The following is a 23,599-nucleotide window of genomic DNA, read 5'->3' as shown; positions in this document are numbered from 1 at the left end:
GTGGAGGAAGCCAGTCTTCTTTCAGAAGCCAGACCACCTATTGTATGATTCCTTTATATGAAATGTCCAGAATAGGCAAATCTATAGAGATAGAAAGTAGATTAGCCATTGTCTGTGGCTGGGGGTGTGGGGCAGAATGGCAAATGATGAAATGGGTACAGAGTTTCTTTCCATGGTGATGAAATGCTCTAAAAGTGATTGCAATGATGGTTGCACAACTCTGCAAATATACTAAAAGTCATTGGATTGTATATTTTAAATAGTAAATCATACGGCATATGAATTACAACTTAAGAATATTATAAAAAGGAGAAAAGACTGATAATACAATTACATAAACATTAACTCAATTTAATCAGAAGACACCTGCACAAAATTTTTTTTAAACATTCACAAACCGGAAAATGCTATTTCCTACACTTGTAAGAGACAAAGGTTTGGTATCCACAATATATAAACCCAGTCATCCCAATTCTAGGCAAGTACCCGAGTCTGGTATAGGTGCTACCAGAGGTCATGTACAAGATTATTCTTAGCAACAATGTTCTTAATAAAAATGGCAAACATTCACTGCCAGGAGAATGGACAGATACTCTGTGATTTCTTGGCCAATGACCATTGTACAGTAGTGAAAATAAATGAACCACAGTAGTGAAAATAAATGAACAGAACATGATGTTAAGGGAGGGGAAAAAAAAACAAGTCCTAGACCCACGCACCCTCAGACATTATTTTTATAGAGCTCCAAAACAAAACTGAGCAATGCGTGGTCCAAGTGTTTCTACACCTGCGATACACACACCATTTGGAAAGTGGTTACCCCGTGGAGCTGGACAGGTGGTGCAGGGTGGTGCTAAATTAAACAAGGAGGCCATTAGACTGAGGTGACTCTGATTCCTTAGCAGCCTACAGAAGCAAACCAAAACCTAAGCCTGTAAATGCCTGAAGGCTGAGAAATCAAAACCCAAGGACAGCCAATCACAAACAGCCAACAAGGGTTTCCAAATGAGTAACTTCTGCTATAACCAATCAAATCATTTCCTTGCTTTGCTTGGGCACCTTCTTCTCCCTCACCTCTATCAACAGGGCACTCCCAACCATTTCCAGTTGGTGCTACTCGACTCAAACAGATTTTTGCCCAAATGAATTCTTAAAATTTTTAATATGCCTCAGTTAATCTTTTAGCAGTGGTAAGACAGAAGAGAAATATATAGGTAATATTGACGACCGTCTAGTTTCTGGATGGGTAGTGGCTTCACAAGTGCTATTATTATGCTTTTTATAACTAACACATATGGGAGCTATTTTCTGTGTATCAAATAACATGTTTTAAAGATAATGAAGTAGGAGTACATGTGCTCTGGTTCTGCTATGTCTAATCTGAGGAACTCGCTTAACCTCTACATGCCTCAGTTTCCTTATCTGCCCCCAGGGGCAGGGAGAGGCTCCTACATTGTGGGGTGGCTATAAGGAGCAAATGAGAATTTCTGGCCCAGTAAGAGTTTACCATCCTTGTCATGGTCAATACCATCATCCTCACCATCATTAACCGTTACCGTCATTAACCGTTACCATCATCATGACCCTCGCCATCCTCATTGCCATTATTATCCTCATCGTTCTTCTCACCCTCCGCCTCACCACTTTCCTTTGGAAAGCGGAAGTGATCCCCCACTTCCCAGTCCTCCAGTATCCCCGGCACCCCAGCGAGATAATTCACCACATTCTCCTGGTATATGGTTATTGGTACAGGCAGGCATCTCCTTTGCTAGACAGCAAGGGATGGGACCAGCTGGCGTGTCCTGGTCCCCTCTGCAATCCCCACAGCAGCAGCTAGGTCAGGGCCTGCCCCTGACTGAACTGCTGCTTCATCTGAGCCACATTAAGAGGTAATTTCTTTCTAGTGTAACACAAGGCTCTCTCCTCCCCCCTCCTTCCTGATCATCCATAACATAGCCGGAGCGACCACAGTCATTGTGATGCGTCGCTGGCTGATCCTACCCCTGCTTTCAGCCATTTCTTGGTGGCCCATCCCTTCCAGAGATATTGTAGAATCTAAAATCCTGATTTCTGAGACTCCCTTGCAGCTAGCAGGGCCACGGTCATCGTTCTGACCCATGACGTGTCAGCATAAGTCCCTGGGGAAGGTGACCCTTCCTGAACAAAAAGGGAAAGACCTTCGCTCTTTGACCTTTTGCCCCCAACCCTGTCTGGAACTTGGACATGAGTCCTGAAGGTGACCCAACCGCCATGCTACGGCCACAAAGGCAGAGACCTCCTGCTGAGCATGGTGGAGTAGACGGAAGACACCACCAGGACAGCGCCAACCCTGGAGGGCCCATTTCCAGACCTGCTGTGTGAAAGGACGGACCCTGGCCACCATCTTCTGGAATTGCTTTGAACGCATTCCTTGTGACCAGCTGAGAGTGCCCTGAAACTGGTGGCACAAGGTGTGTTATTCCCCAGCAGCTTGCAAACTATCTGCTCTCAGAACTTACAGATTATGCTCAGTTTACAGCAATTTGAGCATTCCAAATTTCAGCCGTTCTATCAGAAGGTGAGTTGTGACCCCACTCACTCCAGGGCTCTCCAAGTACCCAGCATTCCACAGACTTTCTGAAATCCAATACAGAACCAACCCGGGCAAAATGTAGGAGAGAGGGCTGAAGGGGTTTCTTGGAAGGCAGGGGTAGCCACCTGCCTTTTGGGCCCTGGGCTGGCGGTCCTAGCATGGCTGGTGTGAGGCTGGAGGGTCTGCCATGGAAGGAGGCTGCTTCACGTCAGCCCTGAAAACCACTGACCCCCTCAGTTACACAGAGGCTTAAGTCTACACTGTGACCCAGCAGCCAGATGAGAACACCATTCGGGTAATGATCATTACAGACATACTTTACAGAATGAATATTATGACTTGACATCCAGAGACATTAGGTGACTCACCAACCGTTGACCATCTGTAGGCAAAAGTGTTGGAATTAGAACACCCCTCTTCTAATTCCTGAGTCTGTATTTTTGCCACTGGCCCTTTCCGCCAGAGCTACCAGATCAAAATAGCCCTATGAAATGAAAAACACGCGTGTCTTCATGCATCACAAGGAAATTTGGCTATTATGGGGGGTTGGGGAGCAAGAGAAGAAAAAACAACCCATCTCCTGCCTCCTTGTTCCCAGAGTCCCACTATGCCTCTGGTTCATTTAATTAGAAGAATCAGTGTTCTGTGCAATCCCTCCTGAGTGATGCCCAGACTACGAAAAGTTTGGAGAAATGTGTAAAAAATCCAGCATCTCCAGGCACCCAGTGCTCCTTTGGGAATGAACATGGACATGTGTTAGCTGTAATTAATGGGCACACACACACCGGGGAGAGCTGCTCCTCTCTGGCCACGTTCAAGCAACAGACTATTCCTTCATAAACTCTATGTGGCTTCCAGATGCCCACATAGGCTAACTGACATGGAAAGTTGCACTTACTCCAAAAGTCTTATTTTATTTATCCCCAGGAGAGCATCATTAATTAATTCCAAGCAAGAGGGCTCTCTTTTGCATGAGTGGTGGTGGGGACAAGTCCAGCTGAGCATGCCAGGAGCTGAGGAGGGCACCTTCCATGTGCTTCGGGCCATGAGCCATAGTTTACAAAGCCTGGGATGTCCTGGCTTTGTAAACTATGGCTCATTGGCTCTTTCATTTTTAAAGATTTTATTCACTTATTTGAGAGAGAGAGAGAGAGGTCACAAGCAGGGAGGAGGGACAGAGGGAGAGGCAGACTCCCCACTGAGCAGGGAGCCCCAGGTAGGACTCGATCCCAGGACACCGGGATCATGACCTGAGCCCAAGGCAGACGCTTAACCGACTGAGCCACCCAGGTGCCCCTCATTGGCTTTTCCTTAGCCTGGCTTAACTTCTGCCCTTCCCATCCTAAACTTCTTGCATCAGAGAATCTTCTCCCCACCAAAAAGATGAAAGGTTAAAAGCATCCAATTTGCAATGTTCTCCAGGTCACCTTTTTACTAGCTCTGAATCCTAATCTGCCTCCAATGCCTGACATTGAAAGGACATGTTATTTCCCCTCCCTTTTGGTATTAATAATCACCACGATGATATTATTAGCATTAATATGCACTGAGTGTCTGCTTCGGGCCTGGCGTTGTTCCAAGCGTTTAATTGTTGGAGGTACTGATAACTTCCACTTTTTCGGTAGAAACTGCTGAGGCAGAAAGGTTGAATTACTAGCACTTTCTTTCATGCCTTAATATGTTAGATTTTCATCTTAGAGGGTAGTTCCACTGCTTTCCCTTTTGAGTGTGTGTTTTTAAACCCCTGGCTTTCAGGAATCCCCATTCATTCATCAATTCATTCATTTGAAAGCGCCTGTTTAATTTTGAGCTGTCTAATATATGCGGACACTTACTTTGTGTCTTGTCCCATTAATGTGTTATCACGGGAATCAAAAATCTTCTGTTTTATATGCAGGAAATAAGGCGCAGGCAAATTGTGGCTATTTACATATTTTATCATATTTGATACATTTTATTTTGCCAACTCCTCTTAATGCATATTAAGTATTTAATTAGTTTTATTTCCTTTACAACAGTGACATTTTATTTATTTGTCTCTATAATGTAATTAGTGCAATCTCTGTCTTTGTTTTCCCCTTGAGTCAGTTTAACACTTTCTCCTTTTCATTATGAAATATTTTTATGTTTCCTTCCAAGTCCTCTTTACACCAAGTCCTTCTTTTAATTCACTTTCCAGTACCATGTGCTCGAAGACGATTTTATTTCAGAAAAATGTCACATATTCCTCTTGGTATGAGACTCTCTTCTCGTTTTACCATTGTTCCCTACTTTAGCTTAACATCCTTTCATTTCTTTTATGTGCTATGTGTTCCAAGTTTTATATCCCTCTGGCATTCATTTAAATAGAATTAGGCGAATCTATAAATAAAAGCAGCTTCTTAGAATAATGCTTTCATTCTTCTCCTCTCTCCCTACCCCCACTCCTCACACGTGCCCTAAATTTACCAGCAGGACCAGGAGCTTCCTCCCCCAGAGGTTCTCCTGTAAGAGAACCTGATGGCTGTTGTCTCTGCTGCACCTGGTCTGGGACAAGTCCCCGGGGGAGCACAGGGGCTAGGAGCCAGCTTAGGACACCCACCCATGAGGACTCTGTATGAACGGCTGCTAACTCCCGCTATTGCGTTCAACAACACGAGGGAGGCTGAAAATTCTACATAAAGTCAATAATTCAAATCTCAGAACTAGAAAAACACTGCAGAGCAAGACGAGAAGATAATTAGCAGGCAAACAACCCAGATGACCATGGGCTGTGCCAGGGGTATCTGCTGCGGGCTTATCTTTCCTCTGCAGGAAGGTCCTTAAACTGCAGGACTCTGCTCATTTACATTTACTGGGATGCTTCTCCGCAGGGCTGAATCTTTCTGTCCCTGGAAAACACAAGCTAGGGGCTCAAGGAGCCACAGTCATCTCTGCAGATGCCAGTGTGACCAGAAAACACCTTACAAAGCCTCTGCCGCCCCCCGACGGAGTCAGATTCCATGGGGCTTTCTTTAATGACCTCATTTGCCCCACTAAATCTCTAGGCTTTGAATCCTCATCTTCAAACACAGATTTATAAATATGTTTCCAAGGACAGTAGATTTCTCCCAAATCCATCGTATATCCCCACCACTACCCTCGGAACCTTTTTCTCCCAACATTTTCTTAGGCAATTTTTCAAGCATACAGAAGAGAAGAAAGAATTGTATGGCAAACACCCACGTACCCACTACCTTGATTCTACCATTAACATAATTACTACAATTACTCTATCACATTTCTCTTCATCTATCCATGTCTCTCTCTCTCTCCATCTGTCCATCCATCTTACTTCTGGTGTGTTCCAAAGTAAATTGCCGTATCAGTATACTTCTCTCCTAAAGACTTCAACATACACATCATTACAGAGGGTTCAGTATTTGCTTATAGCTTTTTCCCTTTGAAGTAAAATTGACATATGATGAAATGAACAAATGCTCATTGCACATTTGTTGAGTTTTGCTAAATGTTTATATTTATGGAACCCAAAGCCCTAGCAAGATAATACAATGTAGCCAGCACCCCAGAAAGCTTGCCCATGCATGTTCCCAGACCATCTCTACCCCTATAGATTATTTTATTCCACTACAGATGGGGTTTGCCTGTTCTAGAACTTCCTGTACATGGGATCAGATAGCTCTTTGGGGCATGGTTTCTTTTACTCCGTATTATGTCAATGAGCTCATCTGCTCCTCTTTCTTGCTAAGTAAAGAGGGCCCATTACATGAATATGTCACATTTATTTATCCATGCTCCTCACTGATGGACTTAAAAACTTAAAAATTATGATAAACAAGCTGAGCATTCCAGGGCACCTCATAATCCTCTGGGGGGAAAAAAACAAAGGCCAACAGACACACAGCACTTTGAGTTACGGAGAAACTTCAGATGGGGGATAAGCAGACCGGGGACATGCTTGGGTCAGTGGAAGCACCTGCTGGTTTGATTCTCTGACCAAAGCACCCTGACCCACCAGGAACACCACAGCACTGGCTCCTCCTGGCCACAGGAAGGCCCGGCCTTGGCAGTCAACACACTGTCCACTGCTATGGAGAGAGGATGCAGAAATCAAAACTGGGCTCGACACTAAGGAACCTCCACCCAAAAGACCTCAGGACAAGGACACACCATTTGAAACGGACTTGTCAGGTTTGGCCAGATGGCTGCTCCCCTACTCCCACCCAGCAGAACCCACTGTCCCTATGATTGCTGAGCATCACTTTTGTGCCCAGAGCCCAGGCAGAAACCCCGGTCTGCCTTAAGACTTACAATTCAATTGCTGCAGCCTGACCATAGGATTCAAATAAAATCTAGACACCAAGCAGAGACAAGTGGTAGCAACTGCACACACAGGTTCCCCTAGGCTTGGGGGGCAGAAAGAGCGCTTGGAGACAGCACCTGGTCACTAAAAGACTCCCCCAAGGAGGTCAGTGTGCAGGAGGCTGAGTGGCTGTCAGCAGGGAGTTGAACACAGGTGGGCCCAGCACTGGCACAGACCAAGTGCAAAGCACTGTAAGTGACTAACTTCAGGAAAGGAACCAAGGGCTGGAAAGTAAAACCAACTTTTGGTAACGCACACAAATTGGCTTGAAGACAGACTTTTCTGTAGCTATATGCGGCACTGAACTTTTGACATGAGAAGAGAACAGAACCATATCCGGAGCTCTTCGTGAGTGAATATCCAAAGGAAAAGTAGAAAGATTCTCCTAGTTAGGTTTTGGAAAGTACCTATTTAGAATAGGGATGCTATTAAGACAAGGCTCACTGTTATGTGGGCGGCCCCCCAATATGAGCCTGATAAAGATGGCTAGAGGCTTCTAGAGTTCATGGATCCACAGCTACCTTTGGGGGGTTGTTTGGATTTGAAGACTATTTAATGGAAGAAGGAAATCAATTTGGTTTCACAATATAACTGGTGTGGCCAGATCTCAGAGGAAGGTAGAAAACCACATTCCTTGTAAAAGTAAATCCCACCCACCCTCAGCCCCCCCACCCCCCCACCCCCGGCCCCACAAAAAATAATTCTAGAAAGGACGAATGAGTTCATTTTCTATAAGAACATGAAACCCTGCAGGACCCAAAAAGCATTCATTCCCACAAATGGGCTTTTGCCTCCTGCGCTAAAAAAGAAACGGTTGCGAGGGTGTCGAAGGGGCAAAGTCGTGGTACATAAACTTGCTTAAGCCACTGAAACAATTCCTGCTTCTTGTTCGTGGCTAATAGTGTCATATTCCTGCAAACGAGAAATTAAGAGACGTGTGTTTAAAAGATTGCTAATGCGCTCAGTCGTGAACGGTTACTTGGATCGCCGGAGAGAAATAAGGTTTCTTTTCCTTTCGCAGAAATTAGCTTTATCAGGGAGAACACAAATAAGGGTTTTTTGTTTATTTGTTTGTTTGTTCAAGTTTAAGAAAACAGCAGAAGATCAAGATGTGAGTTAGACTGAGGGCAACGGTGGCCAGAAGCGGACTTATTCCACCCCCCCACCCCTGCTCAAGTCCGTCTTCAGACAGACACACCTAAATAAACGGCGACTGGAACAAGGAGGCACACATCCAGGTACGTTGGGCCTAACAGCGAGAAACCGCACGCCTCTGCTGTGACCCTCCTAGAGGACATGTGGCAAAAGCTAAAACTGGCGCCGAGGCACCCAGCACTGGGGGCGACGCCAGCCCGATGCACCTCGGCAGCCCGCGACCTTGCACGGGGCCAGGCTTGGAGCCAACACCTGATAAACAGCCTGGATAGAAGAGGTGGCAGATGAATTCCTCTTCCCTCTAAAGACATCGGGGCGCTCGCTGAGCTCTTGCTATGCCCCCATTTATCCCATCTCTCTTTATCCTTACTGTGCTGGCTATTGTCCCTTCTCTGCGTCCCCCTGTGCCCTTCCAACAAGTCCACCCGGACCGCTCCCTGAGCGGCTGGCCAGTGGGCGGAGCCAGACGGAGCCTGCCTCTGCTAGTCTGTTTTCTCCCTTGGCGCCTTTGGTTCAAGGCAAGGAGCGGCTCCCCCACTGCTGCGGGTCTCCAGGGGCCTCCACACCTTTTGTTGGTTCCCCGGTCCCCATTCACACCTGGATAACTAGCTCCCCATGAGTGTCTATACCTAAGTCAACAAGGTGAGCTGTTTTCCAACAGGATGCAAATGTGATGGCCTCCGTCAGGATCCACCTGTAAAAAAAAAAACACCACTCCTTGTTTCTCTCTATGTAAAAAACAAAACAAAACAAAACAAAACAAAAAAACCCCGTGTGTCCTTCGAGGTGTGGCTCAAAGCCTTCCCTGAAGGTCCCAGGTGAAAAGCAGCTCTCCTCTCCTCGATCGTCCTAAAGCACCTGGCTCCTGTCTCTTCATTAATTTCACTGTCCCTCACTAAAATGCCTGTCTGTTGTAGGTCAGGACCCCGTCCGAACAAATTATAATCACGGAATTCTACCGAGTGACGAGCCCAAAGCCTTGCCAAACAAATGAAACTTCAGGTTCTACTTCAGAAAACAAGTGAGTAAAACCCTCTGAACAGTGTTTGAAGAGAAGTGACAGATGGGAGAAGTATGTGCAATGTATTTACAAACAAGAGACTAATACTCACACTACAGGGACAGCACCTACAAATCATTAAGATAAAAGAAAAATAACCCAATTGAAAAATGGGCAAAGAATGTAAATAAGCAATTCAGGGGAGAATTAAAATGACTAATAACTTTATGAAAAGGCATTTCACTTTAACAGGAATTGGAAGAAAAGCTAATTAAAACCACCACGAGATCTCATTTTCACCTGGAGGACCTGGCAAATACTACAATTGATCATCTCCACCCAAGATGGGTGAGGAACCCTTCATGCCCTGCTGGGGGCAGGGTTGGTTGGTACCGCCCCCCTGGAGAGGCACCTGCCAATGTCTAATACCACAACACGTGCATATGGACGTTGCTCAGCAGTTCCCCAATCTCTGGAGCCAAACCATCTTGCCTCAAATCCTGACTCTGACACTTCCATCCTGTGCAACCATAAATGAGTTACTTGACCTCTCTGTGCCTTAGTTTCTTCATCTGTAAGATGGGGATAATAACAGCACCTATTTGGAGGCTTTCTAAGAAGATTAAATGAGTCAATACCAGGAAAATACTTGGAAAATTACCTGGCACATAACAAGAGCCAGATAGGTGTCTGTGATCATTACTTATTGTTATAACTATTATTTGGTTTTGTTATTAAATACCATACAGAAATTCTCATATGTGGGCACAGAAAGGCATGAATAAGGGTGGTCACTACAATGTTGTTTATAATACCAAAAAAAACCCCAAACAAACAAACAAAAAAACTGGAGGCAAATCAATGAACATTAATGGTTAATGATGCAACAAAATGTCACACCGGTAAAATAGCTTAAAATGATTTTAAAATAACAGAGTAGATCTCCATGTACTAGAGTGAAAAGCTTTCCAGGATACATGGTTAGAACTAAGGTTAGAACTAAGAAAATCTAGGTGCAGAAAAACATATTTGGCATGAGCCCATGAATATAAAACAGTAAAGCCTTCACATATATGTGTGTTTCTGAAACAGACACTCCTATGCAAAAGTGTGGTGGCATCTGGGGGAGGAAGGGAATTGGAGATGGGTGGCGGGGAATAAGATTTTGGATTTCTTCTCTTCATACATCTGCACTGTTTGACTCTTTTATGATTCCCACGTGACTTTATAAAATAAGAAAAACAATGCCCATGGGGCGCCTGGGTGGCTCAGTGGGTTAAAGCCTCTGCCTTCAGCTCAGGTCATGATCCCAGGGTCCTGGGATCGAGCCCCACATCGGGCTCTCTGCTCAGCAGGGAGCCCGCTTCCTCCTCTCTCTCTCTGCCTGCCTCGCTGCCTACCTGTGATCTCTGTCAACTAAAAAAAAAAAAAATGCCCAATAAAATCCTTGTGAGTTGAACAAATAGTACCAAGTCCTGGACCCTCCCCAAGGCCAGTGAGGTGGGATGGGGAGACGTGGGGAAATGGGACGGGCCACGGCGCCCAAGGGTGCCAGACATCTCAGCAGGGGATGAGGCGGAGGCAGTACTCCTTCCGCCTCCCTGCACGGTGCTCACATTCCAGACCAGACTCCCCAGTGAGCTGCAAAGAACCCACTGACCTAAAATGTCAGGGGAAAGATGAAGTAAGGACAGACCAGCCATTAAATGATGTGCTGAGCAGCCATTAAAAAAGACATCATCGAGGGGCGCCTGGGTGGCTCAGTCGGTTAAGTGTCTGACTTTGGCTCAGGTCATGATCCTAGGGTCCTGGGATCGAGCCCAGAGTCTGGCTCCCTGGCTCAGCGCTGAGTCTGCTTCTTCCTCTGCCCCTCAGCCCTGGTCATGCTCTCTCTCTCTCTCTCTCTCTCTCTCTCAAATAAATAAATAAAATCTTAAAAAAAAAATACCACAGAGTAAGTAGTTCTAGGCTTGGGAGGTGCAAGGCACCCAACTGTACACTGCTGTTTACAGAAGATGTTCACAGGTGTATGCGTGTGTGCACACACATACACACATAGCTGCACACTCATAAACTTACACGTGTGCACACACACGGTCACACACGTGCACACATGCAGTTTAAAAACAAAAGTAATGAAAGGACATAGTCCAAAACATTAACGGTGGTTATCGTTGCGGGGGAGGATTATAAACGTTTGGGGGGGGGTTTCTTTTTCTTTTCCATGTTTCCCAAATATTCTATGTACGTGGATTCCCCTTATATACTAGCAAGAAAATGTAAGGAATGACACAATTTTATAACTGAGCTGTGCCACCCTCTACATATCCTTGGGCCCGCACTAAGCCCCTTCTCCCCTTGTGGGCTTCCAGCCTTCTAATTGGAGGTCTGATTGCACAGTGTCCCCACCTCGTCCCGGGGTGGGAAACACAGGGGTCTCTGGCAAGCTTGGGTGAGGGTGTCCAAGGACAGCTCCCTGCCCTTGAGACTCCCGGACTCCAACGTCAAGAAGGCTGTGGGCAGCCTTCCCTCCTGCAGAGATAAACCTCTGAAGTGAAGCCCCGGGCCAGAGACCCAATGAGAAGGGAGGATCCTTCCAGATGGGACTGGGGCAGACACCTCCCCAGGGTGCCCCTCCTGGCTCAGCCCTCCATCTGACTGGGCTTAAGAGCTGGACAGCCACACTTCAAGCTCCAGCGCCCGCACTGGTGCCGCCAGCTCTCTGCAGGCTTTCCTAACACGGACAGGGGCACTGACTGTGAGTAAGGCCTGCAGTTGAAGTGGTCCAAATTGAAAGCCTTGTTCTGAAATTTACTAGAGCTGTGGTAAGTCACTCGGGCAGCTTGGAGCTTCCGTGGGCTCAAGTGGGTCACTCCCCAGGCGCTGGGCTGATGATCAGAGCGCCGCTTCCTCACCGGTAGGGTCCGCGATGTGGGGGTTGGCCAGTGGTAGTCGCGTTGCGGGTGCTGGAAGGCAGTGACTCAGTTATACCCCTTCTAACGAAACACAGTCACCAGGTGTATCTGGGAGGTGGTGTGGGGGGCAGTGAGTGGGACAAGGGCAGAGCTGAACAAAGACGAGGACCACGAGACGCTCCCAGGCCGTGTCTGTGCATGCAGTGGGTGGCAGAGGTCCAGCTGAGACCCTCCACGGAGGCTAGAACACTGTGCTTGGGTCTGTGAGGCAGCAGACAGGTCAGGAAACACCACTCCAACTAATTCTGAAGAACGACGTTTTCCAGGTGAACCATACAGGGAATGGGCACCCAGGTTAGAACGACCGCAGCAAACAGCAGGTGCAAAAGAAAGAACAAAGTATAGGGAACATTTCCAGAATGGCGAAGGAGTGGCTGGAACACTTGGCAAAAGGGAAGGGTCCTGGGTTGAGACCAGAGTGGACAGGGCCATGGCCCGTGGATGTGTCCCAGTTCCCAGCTTGGGGGACAGAGAATGAGAAAAAGGCGAGCCTTCTCCTAGCCAGAGGGAACTGCGGGCCCTTCCCTGACAGGAGGGTTAACCCTGCCTGACCCTCTGTCCAGACTGTGTGCCCTGGAGAGCCTGAGAAGATCACCGGTGTGACCCCCCATACCCCCCACAATGGGCAAGAAGGAGGTTCTGGTTGAATGAACACAGTAGATCATCACAGTAGATCATCTCTGAACACAGTAGATCATCTGTGAGAGGTGTGGACACAAGTGTCTGAAACAAAGGGGAGAGCGCCTGGGAATCAAGGGCCCTTCCAGATGCCCCCCTACCCCCACCACCGTGGGACACAGATTTATCCATCCCTGTGGCAAATGCAGTCCTGCTCGTCACCCAGCGCTGCAGGGATCCTGCAGTTGGGCTGTTTCTTCCCACTGGGAGGTCAGAGTTGCCCAACAAGGACTCTGTAAGTGACTGGTGCCAGCCAGTGACAGCAGTTCATAGGCCCCAAGCAAGGGTAGGAAGCTGAAGCTGCTATCAGGTCAAATGCCCCCGTGGGGTGCCACCCATCGGGCTAGAGGCTGCTGGACCCTGCAGAGGGCATGGCTGGTTTGCACCCAAGCAACCAAAGGGGAGACAATGAAACTGTTTCTTCCTCTCAGCAGTGGTACCATCTTGACACTAAGGGCATTGATGGGCTGGTTACCATGGGAACCCGAGTGCCGAGCCCATCCCAGGGAGCCTGAGGCTCCCTTCCAACAGCTGATGGCTATTCAGGCCTGTTCTTTGCCGCGGGACAGAGGGCCTTGTGCCTACCGCCGGGTCTTCCAAACCCGCCAACAGCAGAGGCACAAGGACCTCAGGGAGTTCTGGGATTTGATGAGATGGCAGGACCCATCGGGTCTGAGGCAGCCGTGGTGGGTTCCGGGCCACTGCTGAGCCTGGCTCCCGTGTCGCTGACCTGACCTAGAAGCAAACTAGAGCATCACATGGAGAGGGTCGTCCCCAGGCATGAACACAAGTACAAACCCGGGAGAAGCCTGTCTGCTAGGTGACCCCAAAAAGAAAGGGATTAAAATTTAAAAAGCGTGTGTGGTGATGGCTCAGCCAGCCAGAGTGGAGGCGTGGGAGGCAACCTTGCTCCTTCCCCAGTGCTCACCACCTCTGCCACGTCTCTTGTCCCTGAGGGGCCAGCACCAATGAGAGCACAGAGCAAATTCTGAGTAAATGAGTGTGTGTCCTCTGGTCATCCTGAAGTGACCCCTCCGCCATCAGAGAAATGGCAGGACTGGAACTGATCTTTGAGAGCAGCCTGGAGGCCTGACGGTGGATTGACTCGGCCGGGAAGCCCAGAGCCCAGGGCAGAAAGAGACAAACCAGCAGGCAACGTCAGGGCGACAGGCTGGGGCAATTGGGCAGGGTGTCGATGGCCAGCAAGGACGAGGGGCTAACCATGGGGTGGGAAAGTCATCCTAGGTAGAAAGAACCTGAATGAAGTAGGAGCACGAAGTGGTTTGGCGGAGTTGGAGCTGGGGGCAGGGCAGAAAGAGGCCCTGCAGCAGGACAGCCAGAGGCCCCAGTCTGTGCTGGGCAACCTCAGCAAGAAGGCAGGGGGCCCTGACAGCCGTCCAGGGGACCCAGGAGACAGGCGAGTTACAGACCAGACGGGAGGTATGGAGGAGGAGGCGAGGGGAGGCCGGGGCTGGGGAGGCTGAGGTGACTTCCAGGTCTGGAGTACAGGCACCGGGATAGATGGTCCTTTCAGCAGACAGAGACCACACAGCAAGGACAAGGTCTGCAGCCAGGGGTGACCAGTCCAGTTGCTCACATGCAGAGTCTGAGCCAGGGAGGGTAGCATCCATCCTCAAAGAACTGGAGGGATTGGGGCATTTTCTTCTTTTCCTCCAAAATGGAGAGGTGTAAGTTTCATTTTCTTTTTAAAAATTTTTTATTTATGTGAGAGAGAGAGAGACAGCGAGAAAGCATGAGTTGGGGGAGGGGCAAAGGAAGAGGGAGAGAGAGAAGCAGACTCCCCTGCTGAGTGGGGAGCCCGATGCAGGACTCGATCCCAGGACCCCAGGATCATGACCTGAGCTGAAGGCAGATGCTTAACTGACTGAGCCACCCAGCTGCCTGGAGAGATGGAATGAGGAGACGGCACCAGTAAAACTGTTAGAACAATGAAGATGGGCAGCAGTGTGTGTGTGTGTGCGCGCGTGCGCGCATGCGCCGGATGGAAAGAAGGAGAAACTGGCTAGTGGGGTCCACATAGGTTCTTTCTCAATGGCAGCAGACTGCTGAAAGGCTTTCTGGCAGGGTGGCTTACACTTACCCAAGAAACAGGGATGAGGGCCATCTGCCAAAGGTAATGACGTGGAAGGCGGGTCAGAGTGGATGGGTTTGCGCCCTTGCCTGTCAGTCACTGGTTTGTGATGGGCCCGAGTCAGAACCTAACCAGACCTGAGCTCTCCTTGTGGTTCAACAGGCCCGGTGACCCCTCTCTGCGGGGTTGGTGCAACGCTCCACGAGCGAGAACACCTAACACAAGAAATGCTGGCTTGGGCACAAGCACGTGCCAGGGCTTCTGGTCAATGCCAAGGCCAAGCCACAGTCCAAGAGCCAGAAGGGGGAGAGAGAGAGAGAAAGAGAGAGAGACAGTCATGATAACTATGACTGAGAAGCTGTCCACGTGCCAGGACCTGGGAGAAGGAGGGGGAGACATGTCGGCTACCTGCCCTGGGCTGTGGAAAATCAAAGGAACTACACTTTAGGGGCAAAATCTACACTGAGGCTCCGAGACCCCAAAAAGTGCAGGATGTTCCCCAGTGTGCGAAGGGTCCTCTGTGGCCCTTTTGCCACCCAAAGCCCAAGGCGAGGCAGAGGCCTCAGTCAGGCTCTTCTCGGATGGGGCTCTCTCCCCCAACCCACAGCTCTGTCTCTCACGTGAGTCCTTCCTTGGCTTCTGCCTGGAGAAACCCAAACTCTTCCAGTGGACCAGTGAGCTGGGCCACCCCTTCTGGCCTGACTGAGTCTCCTCCTTGCCACCTGGCTCCACGAACAGTTGCTCAGCTTCCAGAACTCCAGCCCCGGTGGCTTATGAGAGCAGGCCCCCTAAAGCCCAGTCCACTTAAAACTGTCATCGTCTGAAGAAAGATGTCCAATGCCAGCGTGGGAGACCACGAGCTTCACAGTCCCAATCTTGTCTGTACTCCCCCACCTCCCACCCAGAACCTCTCCCTCTCTACTCCCACACCAGCCAGGCACAGGACTCCCGGCTCAGAGAGTACAGGCAAGGCAACCTCACACTGAAAATCAAAACCAGATAACTAGGTCACAGGTGACTGCTATTCTGGGCCTCCCCTTGTCCACCTCGAGCTCCTGACCCTCGGGTCTGAAGAATCCTGCCCCGCGATTTTCACACCTGGCTTCTGCTTCGTTTTTGTTTTGTTGTTTTTTAATCGTAAGAACAAGCTGTCTGCGGCATGACAACGTTCCTCTGCTGACAAGGGAATTACTCAGGCCCACCTGAAATTCTGGGTCAGGTATGTCCCACTCGGTAGCTATTTTAAGCAAAACTATTTAAGGCAAGTTCAAAATCATTTCAGGCTCTTAGATCTTTCAGGGGCCCTGGCAGCCAGCCTGCCTTTTTATGTTCAGACTCAGAACCAACAAATTAGCTCAACACCCCAGGCAAGGCAAAAATGCAAGGGAAAGACAGTGTCGCAGCGCCACTTTTGAGATAAACATCGCTTCCGAAAGCTACAGATGCTGAGATGTCGTGATTTGGTTTGTGAGGACGTCTTGTTGGACAAGAAGTAGACAGCCTGTCTCTTCTTGGAGTCATCAGTGTAGTGTCAAAGGCTGTGACGTGCACAGGTTGCAGTGAGGGCCACGTGCGCCCCAAGATGCTTTGCAGGAGAAAGAAGCCTGGTGGGCTACCACGGTTCCAGCACTCTGGGTCTGGCTCTGTCCAAAGAGCCCTGTGATCCGAGCCAGGCCTTTTGGTTCTCCAGGTCATGAATTGCTTGACAAGCGGACGGCCCCAGCTCGGGAGGTCTGAGCCAGGCCCACAGGCACGTGTGCGCCCACAGACAGGCTTTACACAATCCAGGAATGCCATGACGGGTACATATGATGTGCATTTTTCTTTTCTTTTCTTCCCCTTGCACGTGTCATGTGTACCTACATATACATGTACATATGTGTATGTATATATGTGTGTGTGCATACATAATGCATATATGCATACATGTGTACCTATCACTATATAATATATATACATATGTACATATCACTTTCAGATAGAAAAGCACCAAATGCTTAGACACAATTATGTATATAATTTGTATGTTACATATACAGATGTAAGTACCCATACATGTATATTAAGACTTAAAATGCTGCAGATCAAGTTTCTTCCTTCCTTTCCCAGTTCCCTCCCCAGCCCTCCCTTCTTAGAGGCTACCACTAACCTGAATTTGATGTGGATGCTTCCTACATGCGTAAGCATTCATAAATAAGACAGAATTACTTAGTCGGTTATTTATTTTTTAAATTTAACTTTATTTTTTCAGTGTTCCAAGATTCATTGTTTATGCACCACACCCAGTGCTCCATGCACTACGCGCCCTCCTTAATACCCACCACCAGGCTCACCCAACCCTCCATCCCCCTCCCCTCCAAAACCCTCAGTTTGTCTCTCAGAGTCCACAGTCTCTCATGGCTCATCTCCCCCTCCGATTTCCCCCAACTCTCTTCTCCTCTCCATCTCCCCATGTCCTCCATGTTATTCCTTATGCTCCACAAGTAAATGAAACCATATGATAATTGACTCTCTCCGCTTGACTTATTTCACTCAACATAATCTCCTCCAGTCCTGTCTATGTTGATACAAAAGTTGGGTATTCATCCTTTCTGATGGCTACGTAATATTCCATCATACATATGGACCACATCTTCCTTATCCATTCGTCCATTGAAGGGCATCTTGGCTCTTTCCACAGTTTGGCAACCGTGGCCATTGCTGCTATAAACATTGGGGTACAGATGGCCCTTCTTTTCACTACATCTGTATCTTTGGGGTAAACACCCAATAGTGCAATTGCGGGGTCATAGGGAAGCTCTATTTTTAATTCCTTAAGGAATCTCCACACTGTTTTCCAAAGTGGCTGCACCAACTTGCATTCCCACCACTTAGTGTGTTTTGTAGTTTCCATAAATACCCCGCACCATGCATCTGCGATGCGCCTCTCCACTCGCCATCATTTTTGCAATTTATCTACGTAGACACGTATCCAATATACGCCTTTCCGACTACTGCATGGCGTTCCATCGTGGGACTGTTTTGATTTCTTTCTCCATTCTTCTACTGACAGAAGGCTGTGTTTCCCTTCATTTAAAAAGTGCCTCTGGGGGGCGCCTGGGTGGCTCAGGGGGTTAAGCCTCTGCCTTCGGCTCAGGTCATGATCTCAGGGTCTTGGGATCAAGCCCCGCATTGGGCTCTCTGCTCAGCAGGGAGCCTGCTTCCTCCTCTCTCTCTCTCTGCCTGCCTCTCTGCCTACTTGTGATCTCTGTCTGTCAAATAAATAAAAAAAATCTAAAAAAAAAAAAAAAAGTGCCTCTGGGACAGCACTCTGCAGGGCTCCTTGCGTCCTAGCGCAAGCTCGTCTCTCTAGCAGAAGCCCAGAGGTGGACCCGCCGATGGAATTCTACCTCACTGCCAGGTGCCCCCTGCGCTCCGAGGCGGTTCTCCCGATATCCACTTCTACCAGCAGCATCCGGAAGCTCCGTGGGCTCCACGTCCTCGCCAGCACTAGAAACAAACACCTCTCTGCATCTGCCAATCCGATGGCATGAAGCAGCCTCCCTCCTTACTGCCCCACATCGTGTTGTTCCCATGCCTCCAGGGAGGCTGAGCGGCTTTTCTCGAGTTTACTGGCCACTTGACTTCCCTCTCCCGGTTTCTGCTCCCCAGCCCACCCCACCCCACCCCACCAAGAGGCTACTACTAACCTGAACTTGAGGTGGGTGCTTCAGACAGAGCACTGAACTCCCTATGCATATACTTCTCCACTTTTCTACCTGGCGTTTCTCTTTTACTTATTGATTTGATTGCTTTTTATTTCATTTATTTGAGAGAGAGAGCACAAGCCAGGGTGGGGTATAGAGGGGCAGAGGGAGAGGGAGAAGCAGACGCCCACCTGATCAGGGAGCCTGATATGGGACTGGAGCCTGATTCGGGACTCGATCCCAGGACCCTGGGATCATGACCTGAGCTGAAGGCAGATGCTTAACTGACAGCCACCCAGGTGCCCTGATATATAGCTTTTTAAATAATCTACGCACTAACTTGTGTGTCATAAGCCATAAATACTTTTTCTAGTCTATTACATGCTTTTATCCTGTTATGATGTGTTATACAGAACTCTTCATGGCTCAATCTCTTCCTTTATTTGTTCTTTCCGTGTTTTGTTTAAGAAATCCTTTCCTGCCCCCAAAGCCATGAAGGTATTCCACTCTAGTTATTTCTAGCTGGCATTTACTGTTGGGTAGTGTGAGGTGAGGTCAGGATCTGATTATTTTCCCGATTCAATTCTCTCGGTGCCATTGACTGAAATGCCTACCCTTCCCCATCCATCTGTAACAGTTCTGTTCGCACATACAAGCTCCCACACCTGCCTGGGTTTGAGTTGATTCACCACTGTTGCAAGGAACCATTCTCAGGGCCAACGTCCAACTGTCACAATCACCCCAGCTTCATGGGAAGTTTTGATCTCTGGCAGAATACACTCCCCTCCCTTTCCTCCCTTCTCAGAGTTGTCACAGGGATTCTGGGAACTTACTCTTCCATGTGAATTTCAGGATACGTTTGTGTGATTTCATATCCTATAGAAAACCCTGTTGGCACATCAACTAAATTACACTGAATTTAGAGATTAATGGGGGGGAGGGGCATGTGATAATCAGTCCTCCCGTCCATGAACATAGGTTATCCCTCCATTATTCAGACCACTTCTTCAATACATCGTTCAAATATTTTAAAATCTCCTGGTAAGTTTCATTTTTTCAAAAACGTATTCCTAGGTTTCTAACGGCTTTTATGTTAGAGCGTATTATCATTTCTTTTCTCTTCTCGAGTGCTGCTCTTGGATAGGTTGCTACTGTTATCAAGCATCCTGCTCAATTCTCTGACTACTTATAATAGTCTCTAGGTTCTCTCGGATTATCCACATAGTTATGTCATCTATCAGTAAACGACATTTGACTCTTCCAAACTTTCCTTCCTTCTTTCCTTCCTTCCTTTCTTTTCCATTGTGGTATATTACCTAGGACCTCAACTATCATGATGAATAAAGAAGTAAAAAAGAGGTTAGTTTGTCTGGTTCCTGACGATGCACATTTTTCAAAGGAGAAGATCCAGAGCCAACATCAATCTGAAAGGCTTCCATGTTCAAGAAAGATGAATAACCTTTCACCTGAATAACCATCTCAATGACCTTTGCACCATGTAAAATAACACGGAATTGGGTTATTAGTTGCATGAGAGGGGGTAAAACATTTGAGCCAGAAGTTAGAGCTTCGCAAAGACCCAGGAGAAAAGCAGGGCTGTGAGTCAGGGCAGGTACCGGGCATAACACTAATTGCCCATTAAGGGTTTGGGGAAAGAGTCACACAAAGGACACTTAGACCAGAGAATGTAGCAGGAGACAAAGAGCAGGGAGCATAATTGTCAGAGGCGACACGCTCTGTGTAGACACAAACAGCTTCCATGCCTTGCTTCCCCTCAGTTTGCTTATCCATAAATCAAAGCTAATAATATCTACATCTTATTTTTGAGTCACAAATTCTCCTGGCTGAAAAAGGCAAGTAAGGTTTTTAAAGAGTTCTTATTGAGTAGGTAGAGGGTGGAATGCTCCAGGCCTTTTCCACATTAGTAGTTCACTTGGGGGGAGGGAGGGAGAAAAGCTGGTTTGGGAATAGAGTATTAGGTGCTCCTTGAGTAATCTCTCTCTCTCTCTCACTCTCTCTCTCTCTCTCTCTCACACACACACACACACACACACACACACACACACACACACACACACGCCTTGGAGACAGCCAGGATCCCGAACCAACAAATCCCCTCCGTTTGCAAAGGTGTCCATAGTGGCATCCCCACCCCAGCCCCCGACCTTCCAGGCTGAGTTGACCAGGCTGTGTGCGGTCCACCCTGCAGCTGCCCTGGACAGAGCTGGCGAGACCTGGAGAGACTCCCCCATAATGTCCCAGATCGGGGCAGGTACACACCTGAAGGAACCTGCCCCACAGGCAAAATGAGAACAGCAGACTTTGCCTACGAAATTCAACTCTGACAGAAGTTGTTTCAAAGCCCTGGCATTTCTGATGCTGGTGGACAGGAACGGCGAGGGAGAATCTATTGCGTGTGTGGCTCTCGTGGAAACGTCTGGGAGGCCCTTTGTAATTTACCGTGCAGCTGAAGAGTCACTTTTAGCTGAAGACAAATTACCAGGCCACCTGGGCTGAGCAGTGAGGTGTAGCAGGAGCTGGCGGCGGGGGGGGGGGGGGGGGTTAGCCATGAATGGGGATGGAAACCTGAGGACCACTTTCTTCAGTCTGGAACATCACCCAGGGAGATTTCGGAACCATGGGGAGAAACGAAGCCAGTGCTGCCCAAAGGCAAAAACTCCAATCACAGGACGCTCGCAGACACCTAAGCAGTGCATACAGATGGACAGATCAAGCTACACAAAAGACAGGACGGCATTCTCCCAGACACACTCGGACCCACTACGTGAAGTACAGAGCAAGCAGCAGAAATCTACTTTTCCAAAAGGCCACACATCTCACATTATCAGCGTCTGTGTGAGACTTAGGATGCAGAAGAAATGTCATTTACATTAGAGCCACACCACACTTTGCTGGCTTCTGTCACGGATAATGATGAAACTAAATTTAACACTGCCTGGCATTACAGCTTGAGTTATGAGCTGGTGCTTCCCTGTCCTTTCGCTTGATCCTCTGAGCGTATAGTATGTAGGAGATTGGTTAACTGCGCTGAAAGGTCCCCTGGTAGGACAGCATGCTTTGGTCCCCTGCAGCCCCTCCATCAGCCGTAAACCAACCCCTTGCCCCACGGTCACTCTGCAGGGTTGGGGCAGGGGAAGGGATCTGCCTCAAGGGTCCTTTGGAGTTATGCCACCTTCCTGCCCAGGGCTTGTCCTCTTTTGCTAACCCAGTCATAGCGAAAGCCCAGGTCGTGGGAGGACTCTGGGCTCACTGACGGGGTCAAGCCCTGGCCTGGGGTTGTGCTGCCAGCCAATACTGGATCTTCCCCAAAACTGTGGCGGGTACACACTGACACCACCCCTACAGATGAAGAAGATGGGGAAGTGACTTGCCTAAGGTCATACAGCTAGTTTGTAGAGAGCTATCATTGGAACAGCCACAGAAGCCTAAAAACAGCAAATTCCAGGAGCCTGGAGGCGTTTTCAACGCAGGAGCTCCTGCCTCCAGCCCCCTGTGAGGTTGCAGAATCCTAAGCCGCTGGCAAAGCCAACGACGGATGCTTCCAGATTCCAGCTCCTAGCCGCCCTCCCTCCCCTCCGCGATCCGCGGACACCGAAGAAGCCCATGGCCCCGAGACTCGGGGCCATGCGCCTGTCACCGCCGAGTCGCGGCGGGACGCCCTGGCGTGCGCTCAGGGTCCGGAGCCCCGCGCAGCCCGTCGAGACCCGCGGGCCGGGCGCAGCGGAGCCGGGGCTCCGAGGCCAAGAAGAGCTTGGTGGGCACTGAGGACAGCGCCCGCGGGCAGAGCGCGGCGCCCGAGACCGGCTCCCTCTCCCGCCGCGCCGGGCAGGTGCCCGCGCCGGGCCGCTCGGCCCTCGGAACTGCCCCTCCGGGCGCGCCAGGCCTGCGCGGGCGCCCCCCCCCCTGCCCCCGCGGGCCGCCCGGTGGGCCCCGCCGAGCGTCCCGGGCGCCGCGTCCCCCGGCACTCCACGCAGGGCGCCCCGGCCGCCCTCCGACCGCGCGGGCCGAGCCGTTCGGGACCCCTGCCCGCGCGCGGCCGCGAGCCGGAAGGAGGCGCCCCCTCGCGCCGTGCCCACCGGCGGACGGGAAAGTTTTGGGCGCTCGGGGCCGGCCGCACTCACCTGGCCCAAGTTGAGGTAGCCGTGCTCCGCGGCCACGCGGTCCGCCTCGGCCGGGCCGCCCAGCACTTGCACTGCCCAGTGGTTGGTGTAGACGGGGCGCGGCGGCGGCGGCGCGGAGCAGGCGGCGGGCAGCGCGAGCAGCAGCAGCCAGCGCCAGGGGCGCGGCGCGAGCGACCGGAGCCCGGGCCCGCCGGCGCCCCCCGCGTCCGCGTCCTCGGCGGTGGCGGCGGCTGCCCGGGGCGGCGGCCGGGGCCCGGGCGCAGGCGGCGCGCGCGGAGGCATGGCAGCGGCAGGCTCGCGCGGCGCCCGAGCGGCGAGTGCGCCGGGGGGTGGGGTGCCGCCTTTTAAAGCCGCTCCGCGGCGGGGAAGCGCCGTCGCCGCCGCTGCGGGCGGGAGCGAGGGAGGAGGAGGCGGCCGCGGCGCGTTCCCGCCCGCGCGGCCGGGTGGCGCCCCTGGGCCCGCGCTCGTGCGGCCCGCACCGGGACGGGCGCAAGCCGCGGGCCGGGCGGCGCGGGCGGCCCCGGAACGCCCCCCACCGGGGAACTTCTCGCGGACTTTTGGGGCTCTCGGGACAGACAGTCCGCGGCGGCCCCGAGAGGCGGCCTTGGCCCTGCGCGTTCTACCGGGAGCCCCGAGGGCCGCCGGGGCAGCTCAGGTGAGTCCAGACTGGTGGGCCGAGGCCCCAGCGCCCTCCCACCCGTCGGGCATCCTGGAGACCTCATTCTCCAGGTCGAGTTTAATCTCCTCTAAGGGTGGCTTTGCTCATCCCGCGGTGAGATGGTGGGCTTGCAAGGGCTCTGGGTTCTAAGAGAAAGAAGCCGCGCGGAAAGGGAGAGTCATGGCCCGGTCCCGGCGGAGGAGGCCTGACTGAACAGGCACGTTAACTGGGGCGAGACCGCTGGCAGATGAATCGGGTTCAGTGAGCGCGCAGGAGAAACCCACGGGTGCAGCCCCGAG

The 23,599-nt window shown here is 50.4% G+C and overlaps 1 protein-coding gene across 3 annotated transcripts in view; it reads right to left on the bottom strand.

The window, feature by feature from the left end:
* LOC111152599 (proprotein convertase subtilisin/kexin type 6) overlaps positions 1 to 22,924 on the bottom strand; it is a 181,789-nt gene extending 158,865 nt beyond the window's left edge. For all 3 annotated transcript variants that reach the window (XM_022511117.1, XM_022511116.1, XM_022511118.1), the window contains exon 1: positions 22,643 to 22,924. In XM_022511117.1, the coding sequence (XP_022366825.1) occupies positions 22,643 to 22,924 (282 nt within the window). The remainder of the gene's footprint in view (positions 1 to 22,642) is intronic.
* Positions 22,925 to 23,599: the final 675 nt, after the last annotated feature.

The sequence above is a fragment of the Enhydra lutris genome, unplaced genomic scaffold (assembly GCF_002288905.1).
Source record: "Enhydra lutris kenyoni isolate GAN:26980312 unplaced genomic scaffold, ASM228890v2 scaffoldscaffold29, whole genome shotgun sequence".
NCBI classification, from domain to species: Eukaryota; Metazoa; Chordata; class Mammalia; order Carnivora; family Mustelidae; genus Enhydra; species Enhydra lutris.
This window is presented reverse-complemented; position numbering and strand designations above follow the sequence as displayed.